Genomic DNA, 19,018 nt, shown 5'->3' on the forward strand with positions numbered 1-19,018 from the left:
ATAAAAAGGTATCACAGCCAGCAATTTTTAATTAATATATTTATTTACCCTCGTCTACCTCTTTTGAAGGCTTGCTTCATTTATACTTAAAAAAACCTCTGTATTTTATAATGTTAGATTTGTTTGCTTTATCATCTGCTGGTACGTGTTCATTAATATTCTTTTTGGGTTGGTCTGTTTTTCCATTCAATTAAGTGTAAAGTTACCAAATACTCCTCACATTATAAGCAGAGGCATTTAATTTTTAAATAACAGAAGATATAGAGCACCTTGAAGATATATTTAAAGTGACCTTTCAGAGTTTCAGATGATGTTGGTTTACAAAATTCATTTTCACATATTATTGAAATCTGTGTTTCTATTGCAAACACATGATCAAGAATTGCCTTCTGCTTCCCTAAGACCAGAAATGCAGTGCTTGTCTAAGTGTTTTGACACTGGACATGACCCCAAGAAAAAATTAATGTGCAGAATAATAGTGAGAAATAGCAGAGAAAAAACCAAGGATAACTTCCAAAGCAACACAAGCTGGACTCAAAGGTCAAGATCCATCAATGTCTTATCCCACCATGTGTCGCTTTTTCAGTGACAGTGGGCTAAATGAAAAGAAACAGGAGGACTCCCACTGTTAAAAGAAAAGAAAAAAAAAAAAAGCCAGACTGGAATTTGCTAAAATGCAGATTGATGAGCCACAATGCATCTGGGAGAATTTTCCTTTGGGCAGAGGAGACAAAACTGGAGCTTTTTTGCAAGTCACATTATCTCTATGTCCACAAAGAAAAAAACATCAAGCTTTCAAAGAAAAGAACGCCATACCTACTGTGAAACCTGGAGGAAGGCTCCATTATGTTTTGGAGCTGCTTTTCTGTGTCTGGCATGGCCTTGCGTCTGTACAAAGAATAGTGAAATCTCAAGACTATCGAGACATTCTGGAATGAAAGTTACTGACGACTGTCAGAAAGCTCCATCTCATTTGCAGATCACAGATCCTCCAGCAAGATAATGACCCAAAACACACAGCCAAAAGCACCCAAGAATGCCTAAGAACAAACAGGTTCTGAAGTGCCCTTCTTTCAGCCCTGATTTTAACCCTGTTGGGCATCTATGGAAAAAAACTAAAACATGCAGCCTGGAGAAAACAACTTTCTAATAGCTGGAGCTGTTTCTTCAAGAAGAGTGAGACAAACAACCTGTTGAGAGGTGCAGAAGTCTCATCATAAGTGACAGGAACCACTTGTTTGCAGCAATTGCCTCTAAAGGTTGTGCAAAACAATATTTGAAAAATTCAGTTGAGTCAAAACTGTAAAGCATAGTTTTTTTTTGTTTGTTTTTTTTTAATATATATAATTAAATACAGATTAAGCAATGATGGGTGCCAATTACTTTCATTAGTTTGAAGTTATTTCAATTAAAGGTTCTTTATTTGGTGGATTAGTACCAACACATTTGTCTGTCTGTAGTATTATCCCTGACCACTACCTAGGCAACATGAAAGTTACTACAGTATTTTATGAACAACAACTTTAAATCTATTTAAATATTTTCGGTCACATAATAAATCTGATGTATAATAATACAATGAATAATTAAAGGTAGTAATAAAATCTGAGGTAGATTAGTAAAATGCATGCATTAGGATTGAGGTGTAATTTGTATTAAATTGTTTAATCTCCTTCTGAGCAATTTTGGCCTAATATTTAAGAAACATATGTTTTCTTTTTACTGCCTAAATACAATAATAAAAAAATATATATTTTGAGCAAGTCACTCTGAGCCCACCTTGGGAAAACCTGCAAAGTTATATTGCTATTGTCTGTTGGCTATGGAAACCACCCATACACACTTCTTTGCACATTTTGCCAGAAAGTAAAATCATTCAGTTTTTTGGGAGGTCTTTTGGACAGAAGAGACCAGAAATTAACTGTTTGGCTGAAATTCAAAGTGTTACTGTGTGACACCCACTTAACACTGCCCATACTGTTTAGACACCATCCTTACAGTAACATATGGTGGCATCAACCACAAGCTGTGTGTGTGTGTGTTTTTTATGATGTAAAGGGATAATTAATGGACCATAGTATACGAAAACAATTTATATATAAAAAGCTTCAGAGAACAGACTAGTCAAATTAAGGTTACAACTCCATGATATGAAAATGATGGTCCACAAGCACTGTCCTAAAAATGAGCAAAATGGGTCAAAACTGACGAGAGGAAGGGACCGTCACTCCCTTATGTTGCATGTTGTTGGGACATAAAAGTAAGAATTTCACTGTACTTTATGCATACAACAATGCTGCTGCTACTGGTAATACTACTACATGTGTGCAAAGCTGGTAAGGTTGGTAATATGGGTCTAAGAATGGCTCAACAAAATATCTTTTCTTGCACAAGTGGCATATTACAGTTTTTGACTTGAAGATACCGTCTGAATTTTAATGAAAAAGTAGTGTTTCTTCTTTAGGGTTTGAATGTGCAATACAAATGGAAACTGGAAACATATAAACTGTCTACATACTTTGTAAGACAATGTGTATAGCTCACAATTGACCATCTTAGAAGGGTTAGTTCAAATGCCTAACTTGTTTAAACTTCTTTGTTTTCTCTGTCCCACTGATGGGTGATAATACCTCACATTGCAAAGGGAAAACTCACTGACCACTTATTCTTGCCCAGTATCTTACTGGTTCATATGTATGCATAATGGGTAACACCCAGTGTGCATTTTTAATGTACTTAAAGACTTGCTGCATTAACTACCTTTCACAGTATTTTTCTGTTTTGTTCACACTGTATTTATTTATTTCTCTCTCCTCTTAGGAGCAGTGCCTGGACATAACAGTGGGTGTCCCAAGATCGCAGTCTGAGAATGGAATCTCTGTTAAAGATATTGTAATAGAGCTGGAGTCCATCAACCAGAGCAGTGGACCGACCCCCTGCAAGACTGATTCCTCCACCACAGTCTCCTCTCCAGCCACAATGAAAAAGGCTGTGGTTCACAGTTTGCAAAGTGAACCTCCGGGAGACTTAGAACCCAAATCAATATGTGAATATCCCTCAGATGAGCTAAGAGACTTTTCCACAAGCCACTGCGAGGCCTCCCAAGACAGCCTCACACCCAAGCTGGAGACAAAAAAATGGTTGTCTGGTTCTGTGAGACGAGCCACTAATAAACTGGAACAGCGACTGCGGCAGGAGCAAGAGCCAGGTAACTGTTTAGGGATCAGAAAGAACTCCCGCCATGATGAGGTGCCTTCAATTGAGGTACATCCCCAAGAATGTGGAGACAATCAGCTGCACAATCCCCTACTGGAAGAGGGAACTATGCTTCCATTGCAAAAGCTGCCTAAGACCAGGGACATATCTGACAGTTCTGACAAAGAGGAAGCTGGCTCTTGTCACAGTGATTCAGCAGAGAAATTCTGGAAACCTTTGGAGTCAAAGCCCAAAGAAAAGGAAGCACCCATTTCTTCCACTGTGAAAGCTCCTTTTTTGTCTTGCAGAGTGGAGATTACTGAATTTGCCTCAAATCATTCACCATTAGAAACAGGAGGGAGTTGCCCAGTGTTTCCTTTAAATGAGAGAGAGTATCAGACTTCTTCAGATCATTCTAACCATGTGTATGTTTCAGATAAGGAAAGGAAGGATCCTAGTAGTGACCTCTGTGAATTTATCTTGCAAGAACCTGGGATGGGGACAAAGCAAACTGTTGATGACCTTTGCTACATCTCTCATCTGCAGAACCCTCCTCTGCTCACAGGGTCATTGAGCCCAAAAGCTTGCCTGCTTCTGGAGGGAGCCACTGAGAGCAGCAGCGACACAGATACACTGCCAGACAGGCCGACTGAGAGTTCTACTCTGCAGCGGAGTACAGAAGAGCTTCTAAAAATTCAAGAGACACTCAGTGATTTGCAGGCCTTCTTGAATCGTGTCACACCAACTGTATCCAGACCACCGAACTGGACAGGTCTACCTCACAGCTCAAGTAGCAGTAGTGTGTCTGAGCTGACTGTTGTTACCAAGGGCCATTCAGGTATGGTAAAGCAACGTGCTCAGGAGATTGAGGCTAGGATTCGTCAGGCTGGCCTGACCACTCCATCTCTCATGAAACGGTCTGCTTCCCTGGCCAAACTGGGATGTCTTGAGCTATCAACAGATGATTTATCAGAGGTGGGAAAAGCTGAATCAGGCCCAGCTAGCCCAGCATGCTCCTTTAGACTTCTGCATCCCGAGTCATGTAGGGCCCATCTAATGGCAGAGGATCCTTCAAAAAAATTCTGTATGGCATCTGAATCAACCCTGCCTGGGGAACAATCATGTCATTCAGACTGTGGCTCCTTAAACCAACCTGTCGAGCTGCCTTCCATCCTGCATACCAGTACATTCAGGGAAAGCAATGAGGGATGTCTGGAAAGCTGTCCGTCACTGTTACAGGCAACTGAACAGACAGTCCCTTTCTCTGGCGTAGCTCCAAGACAGCAGTATGGCAGGACACATCCACTCCGTAAGTTGAGAAAAGCTAATGAAAAGAAAAGGACAGCAAGCTTCCAATACAATACCATGTGACTCCGCCCTCCAGGAGGGGGAGGTGCAGACTGCCTTTGTATTTGTTTGGGGGCTGACTTCAAACATGCACTTTATCCGCCTTGCTTGTGGTGTTCTCTTAGAATTTTATCCTGTGGGTGGTGGTGTTTTTGTTTCCTTTTTTTTGTATTTTTTAAAACTGTTATATTAAAAAAAGGCCTTGTAAATGTTAGAGATTTTACCTTGTTCTCTAGCCGTCATAATTTGTCATATTTGTACAGTATATTATAAGTGCATTTAGTTTTTACGTTCACCTAGAATCCTTTTAAATTTTAAAGAAGGGCACAGATGCTGTGTGGATGGCAGGCATGGTCTGGCTTTGCGCTCACAATCAAAACTAAGGGTGTTTATTTTTATTGCATGTTCTTGTGGTTTTTCATCTCTTCCCCTAGTAGCAACCACCAGGTTAATGCTTCACCTTAATATCTTATGCAGATTCTATGGCTCCTACTTCATTCACCCTTTAGCATTTGCCATATTCTTTACAATTTTTCAAACTGCAAACATTAGGAGGTTAACTGTTGGCAGAAATTTCCTCCTTCACCTTTTGCGCTAAGTGCCACCTATACCCTTTGTATTTTAAAACTTGGATCAGGTGGACTTTTCTTGACTTTCCACCATCCTTTTTGGTTTGAAGATCTGGGCTACATTTTCAATATATATATACATATTCTGCAATAAAGTTTTACCTTAGACTGTCAAAATTGCTTACCCTATGTGCAGTACTCTATTTTATAAAGTGATGAACAAAATTGGCAAATAAGTAAAGAAGATATCAAGGTTACAAACTCATTTTGAACCCAGAGAAGGAAACCTCCATGCAATAATTGACCCTTTTCAGTACTTTTAAGATGTGTTTGCAAGCAGTTATTTTGTTAATTTCATTTAACAAACCAGTGCATTTTTAGTGTGATGGTGTGAGGACAAATATGCTAACACCTTGCCTTCCGTTCTTCTATTTGTGCCTTTCTTTAAAAGGGTACATCACGTTAACTGCACAAACTTGATTGTTACTTGAATAGCCCTGCTGGCCTTGAAAGAAAATTAAAAAAAGCATATCAAGCGCAGGAATTGTGGAGACAAGCATAAAATGAACATTGTAATTATTATTACTATTTAATAACTCTTGCTGCCTGTGGCTGCTTGGGAATATAGATTTCCAGCGATGCTGTTACCTGTTTTGTTTTAAATGAGCCTTTAATTATGAAGTGAAATGGAAGGCAGTTAAATTTTATTTCATTTCCACACCTGAATTTTTACTGTGTGTTTTTTTTTTTTGTGTCAAGAGCCACATTATTTGCATTGCTGCTGGATTGTCGATGTGTTTTATTCTGTTTTTTTTTTGTGTGCAGAGTGCACACGGTTAAAATGCAAAACATACATAAACCCAACTGGAAATAAATGTGGAGGGGGTGAGTGGTTCTAGAAGGTGCATCCATGTAGATCTCGAAAGTCTTCTTCCAGAGTAATCAAGTGTGTTTGTTATGCTCGGTGCCAAAGTATTGCCACCAACAACTGGAATGTTAGAGAGTTTAAAACACTTGAGGAGCTACCATGGTGCTATAAATATAACCCTTCTTGTCTCATCTGGATGTTAGGCAGCTGACCAGATGTATATGGCATTGCTGCTGCTACAAGGCAATGGTGTAGAATTTCCAACCACAAATTTTGAGCAAAAAGATAGTGTCATGTTAACCAAAAAGTGTGGAACAGCAGCTAGTTGAAGAAGTTACTACGTTGTTTTGCCGTCTGCCTTTCTCAGTTAGTCTCAGACAGTGTATATCAGACTTGTTAAAGTAGCATTGCGTGGCCGAATGCTGGCTGACTGCCTTCTTTGCTTTTGAGCTTTCAGCCCCAAGGGTTTTCGGAGATTAGGAGAAAGTCTAGAATGTTTGATTCACCATTAATAAAGATGCATACTCTCTGTTGCCTTGATAGAAAATGAATGGATGGAATGCTACATTCTTTTAACTTGGAGCTTTGTAGCCGTCAGCCTCAACTTTGTTGGCAACAGGAGATTTCCTGGCATTCACGCTTGACCGACTCCTGTTGGTGCTGGTCTTCTGTTCCAACACAATATCACTTCATTTTTCTTAGTCCTCACTCCTGGTTGTCCACCTCATCTTCAAAGATCAACAATTTTCCTCTAAAGAGCGTTTGGACTTCTTCTTTCTGCATCTCATGTAAATGTGTCAGCCTTGAAACCTAACGATCATTGGCGTACTTGTTGCTACCATGGTGTCTTGAATCCCCTAGAAAGCCTTGCTTGATTTCCTTTGTGCATTTCTAGAAGTAGGTGATGAAAATAGTGCATCATTACAAGTGGAATAGAGGGACAAATATGAGCCAATTCTATCTGAAGGTCTGTTATAAGTGATCTTTTTTTTTATTTATTTATTATGTGCCATTTTGGTTCAGTTGAACCCACTAAAAGAGAATTTTCAATGTTTTTTTTTTTTTTTATGTGACGAGTGCTTAAAGAAGGGAGAGGCAGTCAACCCATTTTGTTGGATCTACCAGCGATCTTGACCCTTATAGGAGTTGCCAATCCTTTTTTTGCACGTCGCTCGGAAATATCCCTTTACTGGCAAGTGATCCTACGGATTGCCCACCAGACAGTACTGCCCCTAGAGGATTTACAAGTTGACAGACCAATTTGTATTCCTGCTTTAAGCATTATGTGAACTACCTCTTCCAGGTTGGCTGTGTGGGACTGTTTTTGTCAGTGCTGCCATTGTTGCTTACGAGAAGGATTGATTCTGCCATGTGCACAAGTGTCATACCAGCTCCCGGGACCAGCAGAAATGGCAAAATGGGAGAAAAACCTGCAGATTATATGGATGTTCATAGGCATAGAAAATACCAGAAATGAGTGTTGAGATATCATGTTCATTCTGGTAGCGTACAGGGGTGGTACAGTTAGCACCATAGTGTGGGGATTTGTTTGATGGGGGATTCTTACTGTAAAAAAAAAAAAAAAATTCATTTTCAGTTTCTTTTGACCTGTTTACTAAGTAACTGCCTTTCCTCTTTCAACGTGATATTTGTTATTTCAGTTCCATGTGGCACCTTTTGCTTTTCTTCACATCAACCAAAGACTTCCAGTCAGGAGTTACCACATCAGGTGACCCTGCCCATCTCTGAGCAGAAAGGTGGGGAAGCAACCCTCCAGATGTGTTGAAAATTAAGAAAAAAATGAAACCACCTTCACCAAAACCCCCTCACCCCCTCTTTGGAACTTGGCAGTCCCCTAGGGATTCTACTATACAGATGTGTGTGTGTGTGTGTGTGCGTGTGTGTGTGTATGAGTGTGTGTGTGTTGTATACAGGAATGCTTTTAAGTTGTATTTTTCTTGTCTGTGGTGTAAGACAATACTGTTTACAATGTGAATATAAAAAATGTACAGAATCTGTTTTATGAACCTTCTAGTTCTCCGGTGGTGTTTCCTTTACATATCGCTAGACAACTTAAAAAGAAAAGAGAACAGTTGTCAAGATATTTTAGTATTTAGATGTTGAGTAAGTTGCCTGTTTGATAACTGAATTTTCATTGAGCCTGCAAAGAAAAAGCCATAAACTCTTGTTAAGAGTTTGCTGTTGCCCAAGGCCGATGTACAGTTGGAGAAGTGCAAATACAAAATGTGCAAAATTGATATCCACTGTGTAAATTTGGAAAAATTTAAGGGTCAAACTCTGTGTGGGTGTTTTTTTATATGAATAAATATTTAAGAAATTTTAAATGTTAATATTTTGTGTTTGTTCTCTTTTAATTAGAACAGAGCTTGTTCTTTGTGTGTGAAAGTTATTACAGGATCTATAAAGGATATTTACTGTTCTGAAGAGTTGTCTCATTTTATTGAGTTAATAAAGGGAATTTGGATGTTAGATAATATATAGTGAGTAAGTTAATTTTAAATGAATGCTGTTTGTTTTAATAGTTTTCTATAGAAATGTCCATAAACCTATTAAATTATATTCATAAAACAAACAATACAGTAAAATGAATAGATTAAGATAGTGTTATGTGGCAAAAGAAATTAAGAAAAAGACCATCTTGTCTACGAGTGCAGGTAACATTAGAGGAACTCTGAGTGTGTCTTGTGGTGGTGGACTGTTTATGGGTGGCCACCATCCTATGTGTGATGCTGCTAGCGTAGACTCGGGTACCACGTGACCTTGGAGTGGATTAATTGGGATTGAGGGTATTCTGTTTTGAAGGTCTGATGAAGATGTGTCTACTATAAGAACTCCTTTCAACATCTGTGACAGTTAACATAATCAAAAATTCCATCGGTGAAGTGGTGGCTCGGAGGCTAGGGATCTGCACTGGCAATCGGAAGGCTGCCAGTTCGAATCCCATAAATGCCAATAGGGACTCTGCTGTGTTGGGCTCTTGAGCAAGGCCCTTAACCTGCAATTGCTGAACACTTTGAGTAGTGAGAAAAGCACTATATAAAAGCAAAGAATTATTATTATTCTTATCAAATGTTACTGTGAGACAAAAGGATTTGGTTCTTGCCCTACGCTCTACCATATTTAACACTGGTAAGAATGAGTGACTGTCATCAGACTTCACTGTGTGTTAATACCAAGAGAAACCACCCAGGATAGGGGTGGGCAAAGTCAGGTCTGCAGGGCCTCCGTGGCTGCAGGTTTTTGTTCCAACACATTTGCTTAATTAGAAAACGATCCTGGCCAATAATGTCATTTTATGGATTGTTAATACTCGCGTCATTCTGATATCCTGGATTTTTTTTTTTTTTCCTTTCTAAGGATATCCTCCAAATGATTTAAAGTCTAAAACGGATAAGTAATTCTCAGTCCTTCACTTTTTTTTTTCTCTTCACTTTCCTTCCAAGTATTTAATTAGAGTGTGATAAATACACACAGGTATAAATGGAAACGAGCTAAATGGAGAAATGCTGGTTTCTTTTATCATTTGAATCTTATTGCTAATAAGGAACCATTAAAAACAGAGAATACAGCTGTTTAAGGCTAAAATAAGCCATAAGGGTTCAAAATCTTAACGAGCAAGACAACAAAAGTGAAGTAGAAGTGTTACTTGAGAAACAAGTGCTTCCTAATTAAGCAATTGAGTTGGGGCAAAGACCTGCAGCCACTGCGGCCCTCCAAGAGCAGCTTTGCCCACCCTGACCTAGGAGCAATGGCCCAGTTAAATTCACTGGCCTGTGCAACAGGCTGCTATTATGTTGGATGTGGCCACCAGGGGGCGCTTCAGCTCCCCAAACCCCTGACACAGACAGGCTCCAGACACAAATGCAGTAATAAAGGGGATTTTTACTTGTTTCTTCCAAGCGTTTCCCACAGCACCAACTTAGTATATCCAACGCAATCTGTACACACAGCAGCTCTTGGGCTTCTCTCTCCTCAGCCCCTATTGGCAGGATTTGTCCTCCTCCCTACTTCTGGTGTCCCAAAGGCTTGGCCAGGGAGCACTTCAGGTAAGGTGGGAGCCTCATGAATTAGGGCTTTACTGATCCCTGCTGCACCCCCTGGCAGCATTTACAGAATCCAACAGGGTTGAGTCAAAGAGCTCCAATTCCCATGGTGCTCTGTGGGAATCCATGGCCCCGCCTTAACCCAGGGGGGCTGCCACCTGGTGGTCCAGGGGAGATAACGTCCTGTGTATGCTATCTCCCCTTGTTCTCCTTTAGCATTCGAGGTGAGCAAGACTAGCGGCCATTGCTAACTTGGGCTTAACTGTAAAAATGGAACGATTATTGTATGGCTTGTATTTGAACATACTGGACTTTATGATCTTTCTGTGTTGCAACTGAAGTTACTCGTGTGGACTTTAAAAAGGTATGCATTACAGAAGGCTAAGGCTCCCCTTTTTGAACATGGCTACCCTCTGTGTGCTAAGTGTTTGACCTTTCCTTTTGCTTTTAGAACATCATAACAATTGTGTTCATCCAGAGCACTGTGAAATTGTTATATTATGAGCATTAGATCCTAATAGCACAATCGCATCTGTCTCCTGAATTGTATCTAGATCTGTGTATAGAATACTAAATCTAGATCTGCTTCAACATATTGTGGTAAAAAGTAACCATTTATTACCTACAAAAGCTACTGTTCTTGTGCTCTGATATTTATAAGGCTAGTCCTTTTAATATTCGGGTAATTGAAGTCCCCCAGAACTATAATATCTCTTTCTAAATTTGCCTTTTTAATAATATTAAAATGTGTCAACTGAAGTTATTTTCAGCGTTAAGGGGATCTATTATGCACTTAATATAAAGCCTCAATCTCTATTATTGTCTAATTGAAACACAACATCTGCAATAGAGTGCAGCTCACCATCAAATTGAAGATGATGTGTATTCAAGTTCTGTTCTACTTTAACGGTGACTCCCCTACCTTTTCCTTAATAATGTGTACCCATCTTCATTGTTTAGCCATTTTTCTGTTATTCGCCATAGTTATGTGCATCTGCATACAGGGTGAGCCAAAAAGAAGTACCAAATTTCAAATGTTTATTCTACAAAAGCGCTACAAGATAAAACAAATTACAGTATGACACAAGAAATTGTATCCATCCATTCTCCAACCCGCTATATCCTAACTACAGGGTCACGTCTGCTGGAGCCATTCCCAGCCAACACAGGGCGCAAGGCAGGAACAAATCTTGGGCAGGGCGCCAGCCCACCACAGGACACACACACACTAGGGACGATTTAGGATCGCCAATGCACCTCACCTGCTTGTCTTTGGACTGTGGGAGGAAACTTACGCAGACACGGGGAGAAGCCGGGACGCGAACCGAGGTCTCCTTACTGCGAGGCAGCAGCGCTACCACTGCACCACCGTGTACAAGAAAGGGTATACAAAATAAGATTTTTTTTTCCAATGTGTTTTAGAAATGATGTCTTCATGGTGATCATCATTAACGACACACTCTTTTCTGTACACTCGCATGAGTCGTTCAACAATTTAATAGTACCCTTGAGGGCTTCAAAGTTTTGAGGCTGGTGTGTGTATACAATTGACTTGTGATAGCCTCCACAAGAACAAATCGCACAGCGCGAGATCAGGTGAACATGAACGCCACCTGACATCAGCTTCTCTGGAAACATCTCCCGCAAAACTCGCGTGGATCTCTGTGACGTATGAGCTGTTGCTCCATCCTGTTGAAACTAGGCATCCACCACAATCATTTCTTCTAGTGGGGGCCGCAATTTCAATGTAACATTCTGAAGCGACGGCGACTGTGCGAGACCCCGCCCCCAAGTAAGTAAGGGCCTACAATAGCAAAATCTGCAATGACGCACCAAACCACAACACACTCACTGTGCAGGGGTCTCTGAAGTTCACGAGGGTTGGTTTCAGCCCAATAGTGAAAGTTTTGCTTATTTATGCAACCATTCAAATGGAAATGTGACTCACCGCTGCACATGACGATGGCTTCTCGATGAATGGTTTGCAGAATGTTTGCAATCAACTCTCTATGGCTCTCCTAGTCTCTCTCAGCGAGTTCCTGCACTGCCATCATTTTGTATGGATGGAAATTACGGTCCTCTTGCAAAATCCTCCTCAAAGACATGTTGGAAGTGCCTAAGGCTGATGCAACGTCCAGGAGACTGCAGAATCGATGCCCTTACAGCCTGGATGTTTTCAGGCGTTCGTACAGTCCGAAGACGGCCTGGAGATTTTCTTTTCAATGTTGTACCCGTCTGTCTAAATTTAGCTTCCCACTGAAGAATTGTTTTCCGATTTGGGGATGTCACCATTAGAAGGAGTACTGAAGTGCGTTCGGGTGGCGCGTTGCGTAGTGATGATGGATTCATTGTTTTTGAAGGACACTTCGACAGCAAAAGCATCTTGCGAACCGGACTAAGGCATGTTGCTGACTGAAAACTACAAGGGATCGCCTATCAAAGGACCCCCACCCCAACCTACTCGGCTGCCTCTACCTCACGGAATGACCTTGAGAAATGTGGCACTTCATGTTGGTTCACCTTGTATAAACCTGACTTTATTTTATTCTTAATAATCCTAGCCTTATCGCATGCAGTGTTTAATGTATTACAAGGGGCGTTCCGTTATGAACAGGAATTTTCCTGCTCTACTCTTCTAAAGAGTGCAAGGTAGACCTGACTCGCGCATGTTTGAAGTTGACGTTAGTAGTGCTAGCTGCTCTTTCCCCCCTTCCTGTCAGTTGTAATCAACATGTTGGAGTAGGAGGTACACAGTAGTGTTGCACAGCAAATTATTATTCAATTTTTGACAAATGAAGGAGTTATTCCATCTTAGATTTGAAAATGAGTTTGGGGATGCGTGTCTCCCTCTCTCAGTCCAGAGTGTATGATTGATGCCAGTCATTCTGAGAAGGGCTATCATCTCTTCATCTTTTCGGCCCACTTAAGGAAATTTTTTAGGAAGGAAGAAATTCCAGTCGAATGAGGAGGTTATTGGCGCTGTGCAAAAATGGTTCACCATGCAGTCCGAAGACTTAAAGCCTCCTGCGATTAAGGAGAGCGCTGGAACAAGTGTACGGCAGTGGCAGGAGACTGCACAGGAAAACGGTGTGTACAGTAAGCCGTTTCATTGTATTCAATAAAGAAAGTGTAGCTCATAAATTCCTGTCTATATTTGAACGCACTTTGTACTTACTTTATTATGTGTTTTCCACAGTTCACTGGAACTTTCAGAGGTACTTAGAATGAGCAGCCGCAGGTATGCTGTCAACACTTTTTTTTATCCCCACTGCAATTAGACCACCCAATAGACATTTTTGGAGGAAGATATTTTTTTATTCTTTGCATCTATTTTTTTTTTTTTTTACTTTGATATCCCTTGCTTGTGTTTAGCATTGTTTTTTGTGTGTCTGTGTTGTGGTTTTATACTGCAACCAAGATGCCCCCTGGGGCGATAATAAAATCCTTCAGATTGGAGGAGGATAGTTGGTGAATAACAAAAAGCATGGAAAGCTGATGTTGATTTCTCCCTTTGGCACATTAATGTTGACTTTTATTAACATTGAGTTAACACATCTCATTATTCACAAAATTGGGTTCTATCATTGTTTGAAATGCTGCTGAAATTCCAAAGGAAAAGAGATTTTGTGCTGTTCAGTTGCCTATGGCAGGGGTGGGCAAATTCGGTCCTGGAGGGCTTGCAGGTTTTTGTTCCAACCCAGTTGCTTAATTAAAAAGCAATCCTTGTTAATTATTTAATTTCATGGCTTGCTAGTGCTTTAACTCTGCCATGTCAAGTTATTCTCATATCCTAGATTTTTTTTTCCTTTCTAAGGATATCATCCAAATGATTTGAAGTCTAAAACAGTCGAGTTATTCTCAGTGCTTCACTTTTTTCTCTCCACTTTCCTTCCAAGTATTTAATTAAACCCAATAGTGCATGATAAATAAATACAGAGTTGTAAATGGAAACAAGCTAAATGGAGAAATGCTGGTCTCTTTTGTCATTTGCCTATTATTGCTAATAAGGAGCCATTAAAAACCAAGACTACAGTTGTTTAAGACTAAAATAAGCAATAAGAGTTCAAGATCGTAATGAGTGAGACATCTAAAGTGAAGCAGAAGGGTTACTTGAGCAATAAGTGCTTCTTATTAAGCAACTGGATTGGAACAAAAATCTGCAACCACTGCGGCCCTCCAGGACTGAATCTGCCCACCCCTGGCCTATGGTATTACGCTGATCTGTTCAACAACCTGAGCAGCTCCATGGGGTTTGTTACATTCTGGGCGCAGCAGGCTGGCATGGATGTCGCACACATGGAGTTAAGCCAGTGCAGCTTTGATAGGCAGCGTCCTCTTTTATGAAGATGAGACACGGCCAGAGGACCCCAACTCACACCTGGTGGGCAGCACTTAGCTGCAACGCCGAAGAACGCACAGCGAAGTCCTCAGCACAGACGCACGTTGACACCCCTGTCATCATGATTTGACTCTCATTTTAATTTTTTCTGAACAGCTCCTGGGTATCAAAAAATATTTTATACATTGTTTTTATTTTTTGATATCCAAGAATCCAATGGTTAGATTTATCTTTTACTAGCAAAATACCCGCGCTTCGCAGCGGAGAAGTAGTGTGTTAAAGAAGCAATGAAAAGAAAAGGAAACATTTTGAAAATAACGTAACATGATTGTCAATGTAATTGTTTTGTCACTGTTGTGAGTGATGAGTGTTGTTGTCATATATATATATATATATATATATATTTACACACACACATAAACATATATATATATATACATATCTATACATATACACATATATACATATCTATACATATACACATATATACATACATACACACACACATATATAAACATATATATATATACATATACATACATATCTACATATATACACACACAGCTATTTCGTATCAGTGCAATACGCTGTTTGTTAAAACGGTTGACTCCGCTCTTACGTGCAATAACAAATCAAATCATTCAGTTGTCTTTGCTCATATGTCATTTTAGAGCTGGACGCTGGCATCTTTTTGGCCACAAGTTCGTTTCTGTTTGGTGTGAGGTTCTGTGTTGTGGAGATTCTCAGGATGGATTGCAGGTGCTCATCAGTGAGGCGACTCTGTGTGCTGTTTTGTTAGTCTTTATCACTGAGAAGAGCTTCTCACACAGATATGTGCTACCAAACATGCACAAGGTTCGAGCCGCATGTAGACGGACTTTTTTTGTTCTTCAAAGTCACCAAAGCGCCGTGCAAACTCAGTGCGCAATAACTCTAGCTTCGCAATAACTTGCAGCATCATAAGGTAGACTTGATTAACGCGGTAAGTGTTCGGCAAGGCAGCTGAAGCGCTGCATTATGGGATCTGTAGTTTATTGTGTTACCAGCGCTTCATATACCGGGCCATTAATAACAATAATACAGTATATAAAATGATCTCGCGGGCCGGATATAATTACACGCCGGGCCGGATGTGGCCCACGGCCCTTGAGTTTGACACATATGGACTAAATAGAACTTGAAAAGATATATTTTTCAAATGTGATCGCGCAATTCAGATAGAGTTGACGCGCACTACAGCCTGCATGCCTCAATGAGTCATCCTCCCTCGCTCTTACTTTTTACCGTTCATCTAATGAATACACTGAGTATGGCTTTACCAAAACAATCATTGATGGCGAATAAAGTATCCATTATTCGAGTATGTAGATCGGTATATATATATATATATATATATATATACCAGCGTATCGCAGCGAGAAGTAGTGTGTTAAAAAGGTAGAAAAGAAAAGGGAACATTTTAAAAATAACGTAACATGACTGTCAATATACAGTATTTGTTTTGTGAGTGTTACTGAGTGTTGCTGTCATCAAGGATTTGATTATCATTATTTCTTTCAATCAGGTTCGTATTTGTAGGATGTGTTGTGTTCAAGTTACATTCCGTGTTTGTCAATCGTTGTAAAGATGACAGGTTTCATTCATCGATTCGTTTCTTACTGCATCAATAAACAGCTCGTCTTCTTCTTTATCTGAGACCTGACACACTGCATGCACGTTTTTTTACACTGTCTTCCTTTAGCGGGACATTGACTTTTTCCACCGTGTGCTTTGTTTCCACAGTAGCTGGATTTATGAATATGCTTATCAGACGCTTCATATTTTTGCTGCCTTTTCAATTGTGTAATTCGGTTTTGTTCAGCTCTTTGGAACTGTTGCTTTTATCTGTGCACTGCGTCAGTTCACGTGAGCCACTCGGTGTACATGCATCGAAGGTTCCCAGCTGTGCTGGTGCCATCTCGTGCTATGTCCATGGCTGTATTTAATGTTACCTTAGTCCTGGCACTTAAAACTTTCTCTCGCAGTTTCGCTGAGTTTGTGTCAAACACCACCCTGACCATCTCATCTTCCTCTCCATAAGCACAGTCCTTCACCCGTGAATATTTACCCGTGGCAGTTTGCTATTGGATTGCCGCTGACGGACGGCCTTATATGGGTGGGCACTAAATTACAAACGCCAGCGGCAGCCTGTCTATGAACTTAATTTAAAGTGTAGGTTTACATCGTGCTTTGTTTCAAGTAGCAGAACTCATGAATATGGTTGTATATGTCACTCGCTCGCTTCTTATTGTTTCGCTGCCTTCTCAATTATACAATGCATGTTTTCTTGAGCGCTTTTTTGAGGTCTTCCTGGTTTTCTATGTACTGCGTGATTACGTGGGAGGCGTGATGATGTCACACGAAACTCCGCCCCCACGGCGTTGAAGCTCATCTCCATTACAGTAAATGGAGAAAAACTGCTTCCAGTTATGACCATTACGCGTAGAATTTCGATATAAAACCTGCCCAACTTTTTAAGGAAGCTGTAAGGAATGAACCTGCCAAATTTCAGCCTTCCACCCACACGGGAAGTTGGAGAATTAGTGATGAGTCAGTGAGTGAGTGAGTGAGTGAGTGAGTGAGGGCTTTGCCTTTTATTAGTATAGATTTCTATTCATCTTTACTTACGTTAATTATTTTTTGCGTCATCCTACTCTGCCATCTTGCTTTTTTTTCTTCAATGGGCACCTCTATTTTGGGACTTAAGTGTTGACAGTTGCTTTGTGGTTGTTAGGGGTGACGTCCATAAGGGGTCAAAGGCTGAAAACACTCTGGCAAAATGAATGGCTCTCTGGGTAGAAATTCCTTTTTTTGTGTTCCGACTACAAATAATGTGTCTTGCGTCTTAGCTCTTAAAACATGAACTTTTGGTGTCTGGTCCATTCTTGCCATTTCTTGACTACAATTCTTGTTTCATGTTCTGATCCTTGCGTATCAGACGCTTAGACTCCAGGTTATGAACCTGACTTGTTTATTCGTACCCAGAATTCCAAATCCTCAATTCAACTGCCATCTGGTGCAGTTCAGTACAGTCATGACGTGGTGTAGGCTGAGCTTCTGGACCTCTGGGAATGGAGACCATTGGATTAAACTTCAGCAAGAGCCACGAGCCCTGGTGCTGTTCCCTTAAATTTCTTCTCCATGGGAGTAGACGACTTTTGATTGGACTTGTGACAATTTAAAATGACTTTGATTGGGATACCTAGTGTAACGAGCACTCAGAGGGTTGTAATGGACAAAGTATCCAAAAAACAAGTCTGCTCTCTTTGTCTATTATTTTATTATTATTTTAATTCCTTTTTATGTAATTACATGCCTTGGGCAGCTGATGTTGCAAGATTATTTTTTTTTGTCTGTTCTGGACTGTCGATATTTCAGATATTGTCCAACCCCCTGTGTCTCCTCACCCCAAAGAATGTTCTCATCTGAACACTTTTGGAGTCGACTGTGCGTTGTTCATTCAGTGAACTGCTTTTGTCTTTTTTTTTTTTTTGATATTTCACAAACAAGACAGCTCAGCTTGTCAAGTGTGTTAGATCAGGTAACAGTTTGGCTACCCTAGTATCTCATCCATTTAAAAGTTGACAGGGTTTCTACTTGAACACCTCTAGACTCTTCTGTCTTTGACATCTTTAGACCTAATTTCTAATCTGCCTTTCAAGTAAAATTCTAAACAAAGTGTTTTTTTTTATCAAATATTTGAATAAATATTCTGTTCTTGCTACGTTTTATTGAGAGTTTAGAACAAATCATAGTACAGAAACTGCACTGGTTCAAGTAGTCAATGACTTGTAGGTTAATGCTAACATCTACCACGTACAGTATCAGCTCTTCTTCTCTTAGACTTAAGTGCAGCACTTGACACCATTGACCACATTATTCTTATAAATCACCTTAAACAATGCGTGGGCCTCTCCAGCAGTGTCTCAAACTTGCTTCAGTCTTACTTGAAGAGAGAGAGGAGAGGTTAGGATACAGCACATTGCTGCACCCACCACATGACAAACCAACTCAGGATCCCAGATTAGGACCCGAGTGTAGCCATGCAACGGGTGACACCTCAGCACCACACTAGTTCAGATGGAGTGGAACAGTGGGAGTTTTTTTATGGTGGCTGGAGTGCCAGTTCTGCCACCAACCCCCAAGTTTTCCCCAGCAGGTTGGAGGGCCTACATGCAGGGTTGGATGCAGATTAACGTCCTACCCAGGACAGAGCAATTGCAGGTTAAGTGCCTTGCTCAAGGGCCCAACGAAATAGAGTCACTCTTGATGTTTATGGGATTCGAAGCTGAAAAATTCTTTGTTAATTACGATGACCGTAGTTCTGAGGTCCATGACATTCTATATGCGTACCACATGGGCCTACTGTTATTTTCAATCTGCATTCTTCCATTAGGTCAGATTTTCTCGAAGCACAAGGTGAACCACGAGAGTGCTACACAGATGACACGCAGCTTTACTCATCTATAACACCTGATGAGCCTGATGCTCTTGGCCCTCTCATCCAATGTCTGTCTTATATTTTTGAATGGATGAGTACTAATTTCAAGCTTAATAAGGAAAAAACGGAAATCTTAGTTGTTGGCAAAGCTGAAAA

General features: G+C 40.4%; 1 protein-coding gene across 5 annotated transcripts in view; it reads left to right on the plus strand.

Annotated features, from left to right (window-relative positions):
- LOC120531608 (protein phosphatase Slingshot homolog 2-like) overlaps positions 1 to 8,330 on the plus strand; it is a 104,467-nt gene extending 96,137 nt beyond the window's left edge. For all 5 annotated transcript variants that reach the window (XM_039757178.1, XM_039757177.1, XM_039757179.1 and 2 more), the window contains one exon: positions 2,821 to 8,330. In XM_039757178.1, the coding sequence (XP_039613112.1) occupies positions 2,821 to 4,566 (1,746 nt within the window). In that variant the 3' untranslated portion in view covers positions 4,567 to 8,330. The remainder of the gene's footprint in view (positions 1 to 2,820) is intronic.
- Positions 8,331 to 19,018: the final 10,688 nt, after the last annotated feature.

This window comes from Polypterus senegalus, chromosome 6, assembly GCF_016835505.1.
Source record: "Polypterus senegalus isolate Bchr_013 chromosome 6, ASM1683550v1, whole genome shotgun sequence".
Taxonomy (NCBI): Eukaryota; Metazoa; Chordata; class Cladistia; order Polypteriformes; family Polypteridae; genus Polypterus; species Polypterus senegalus.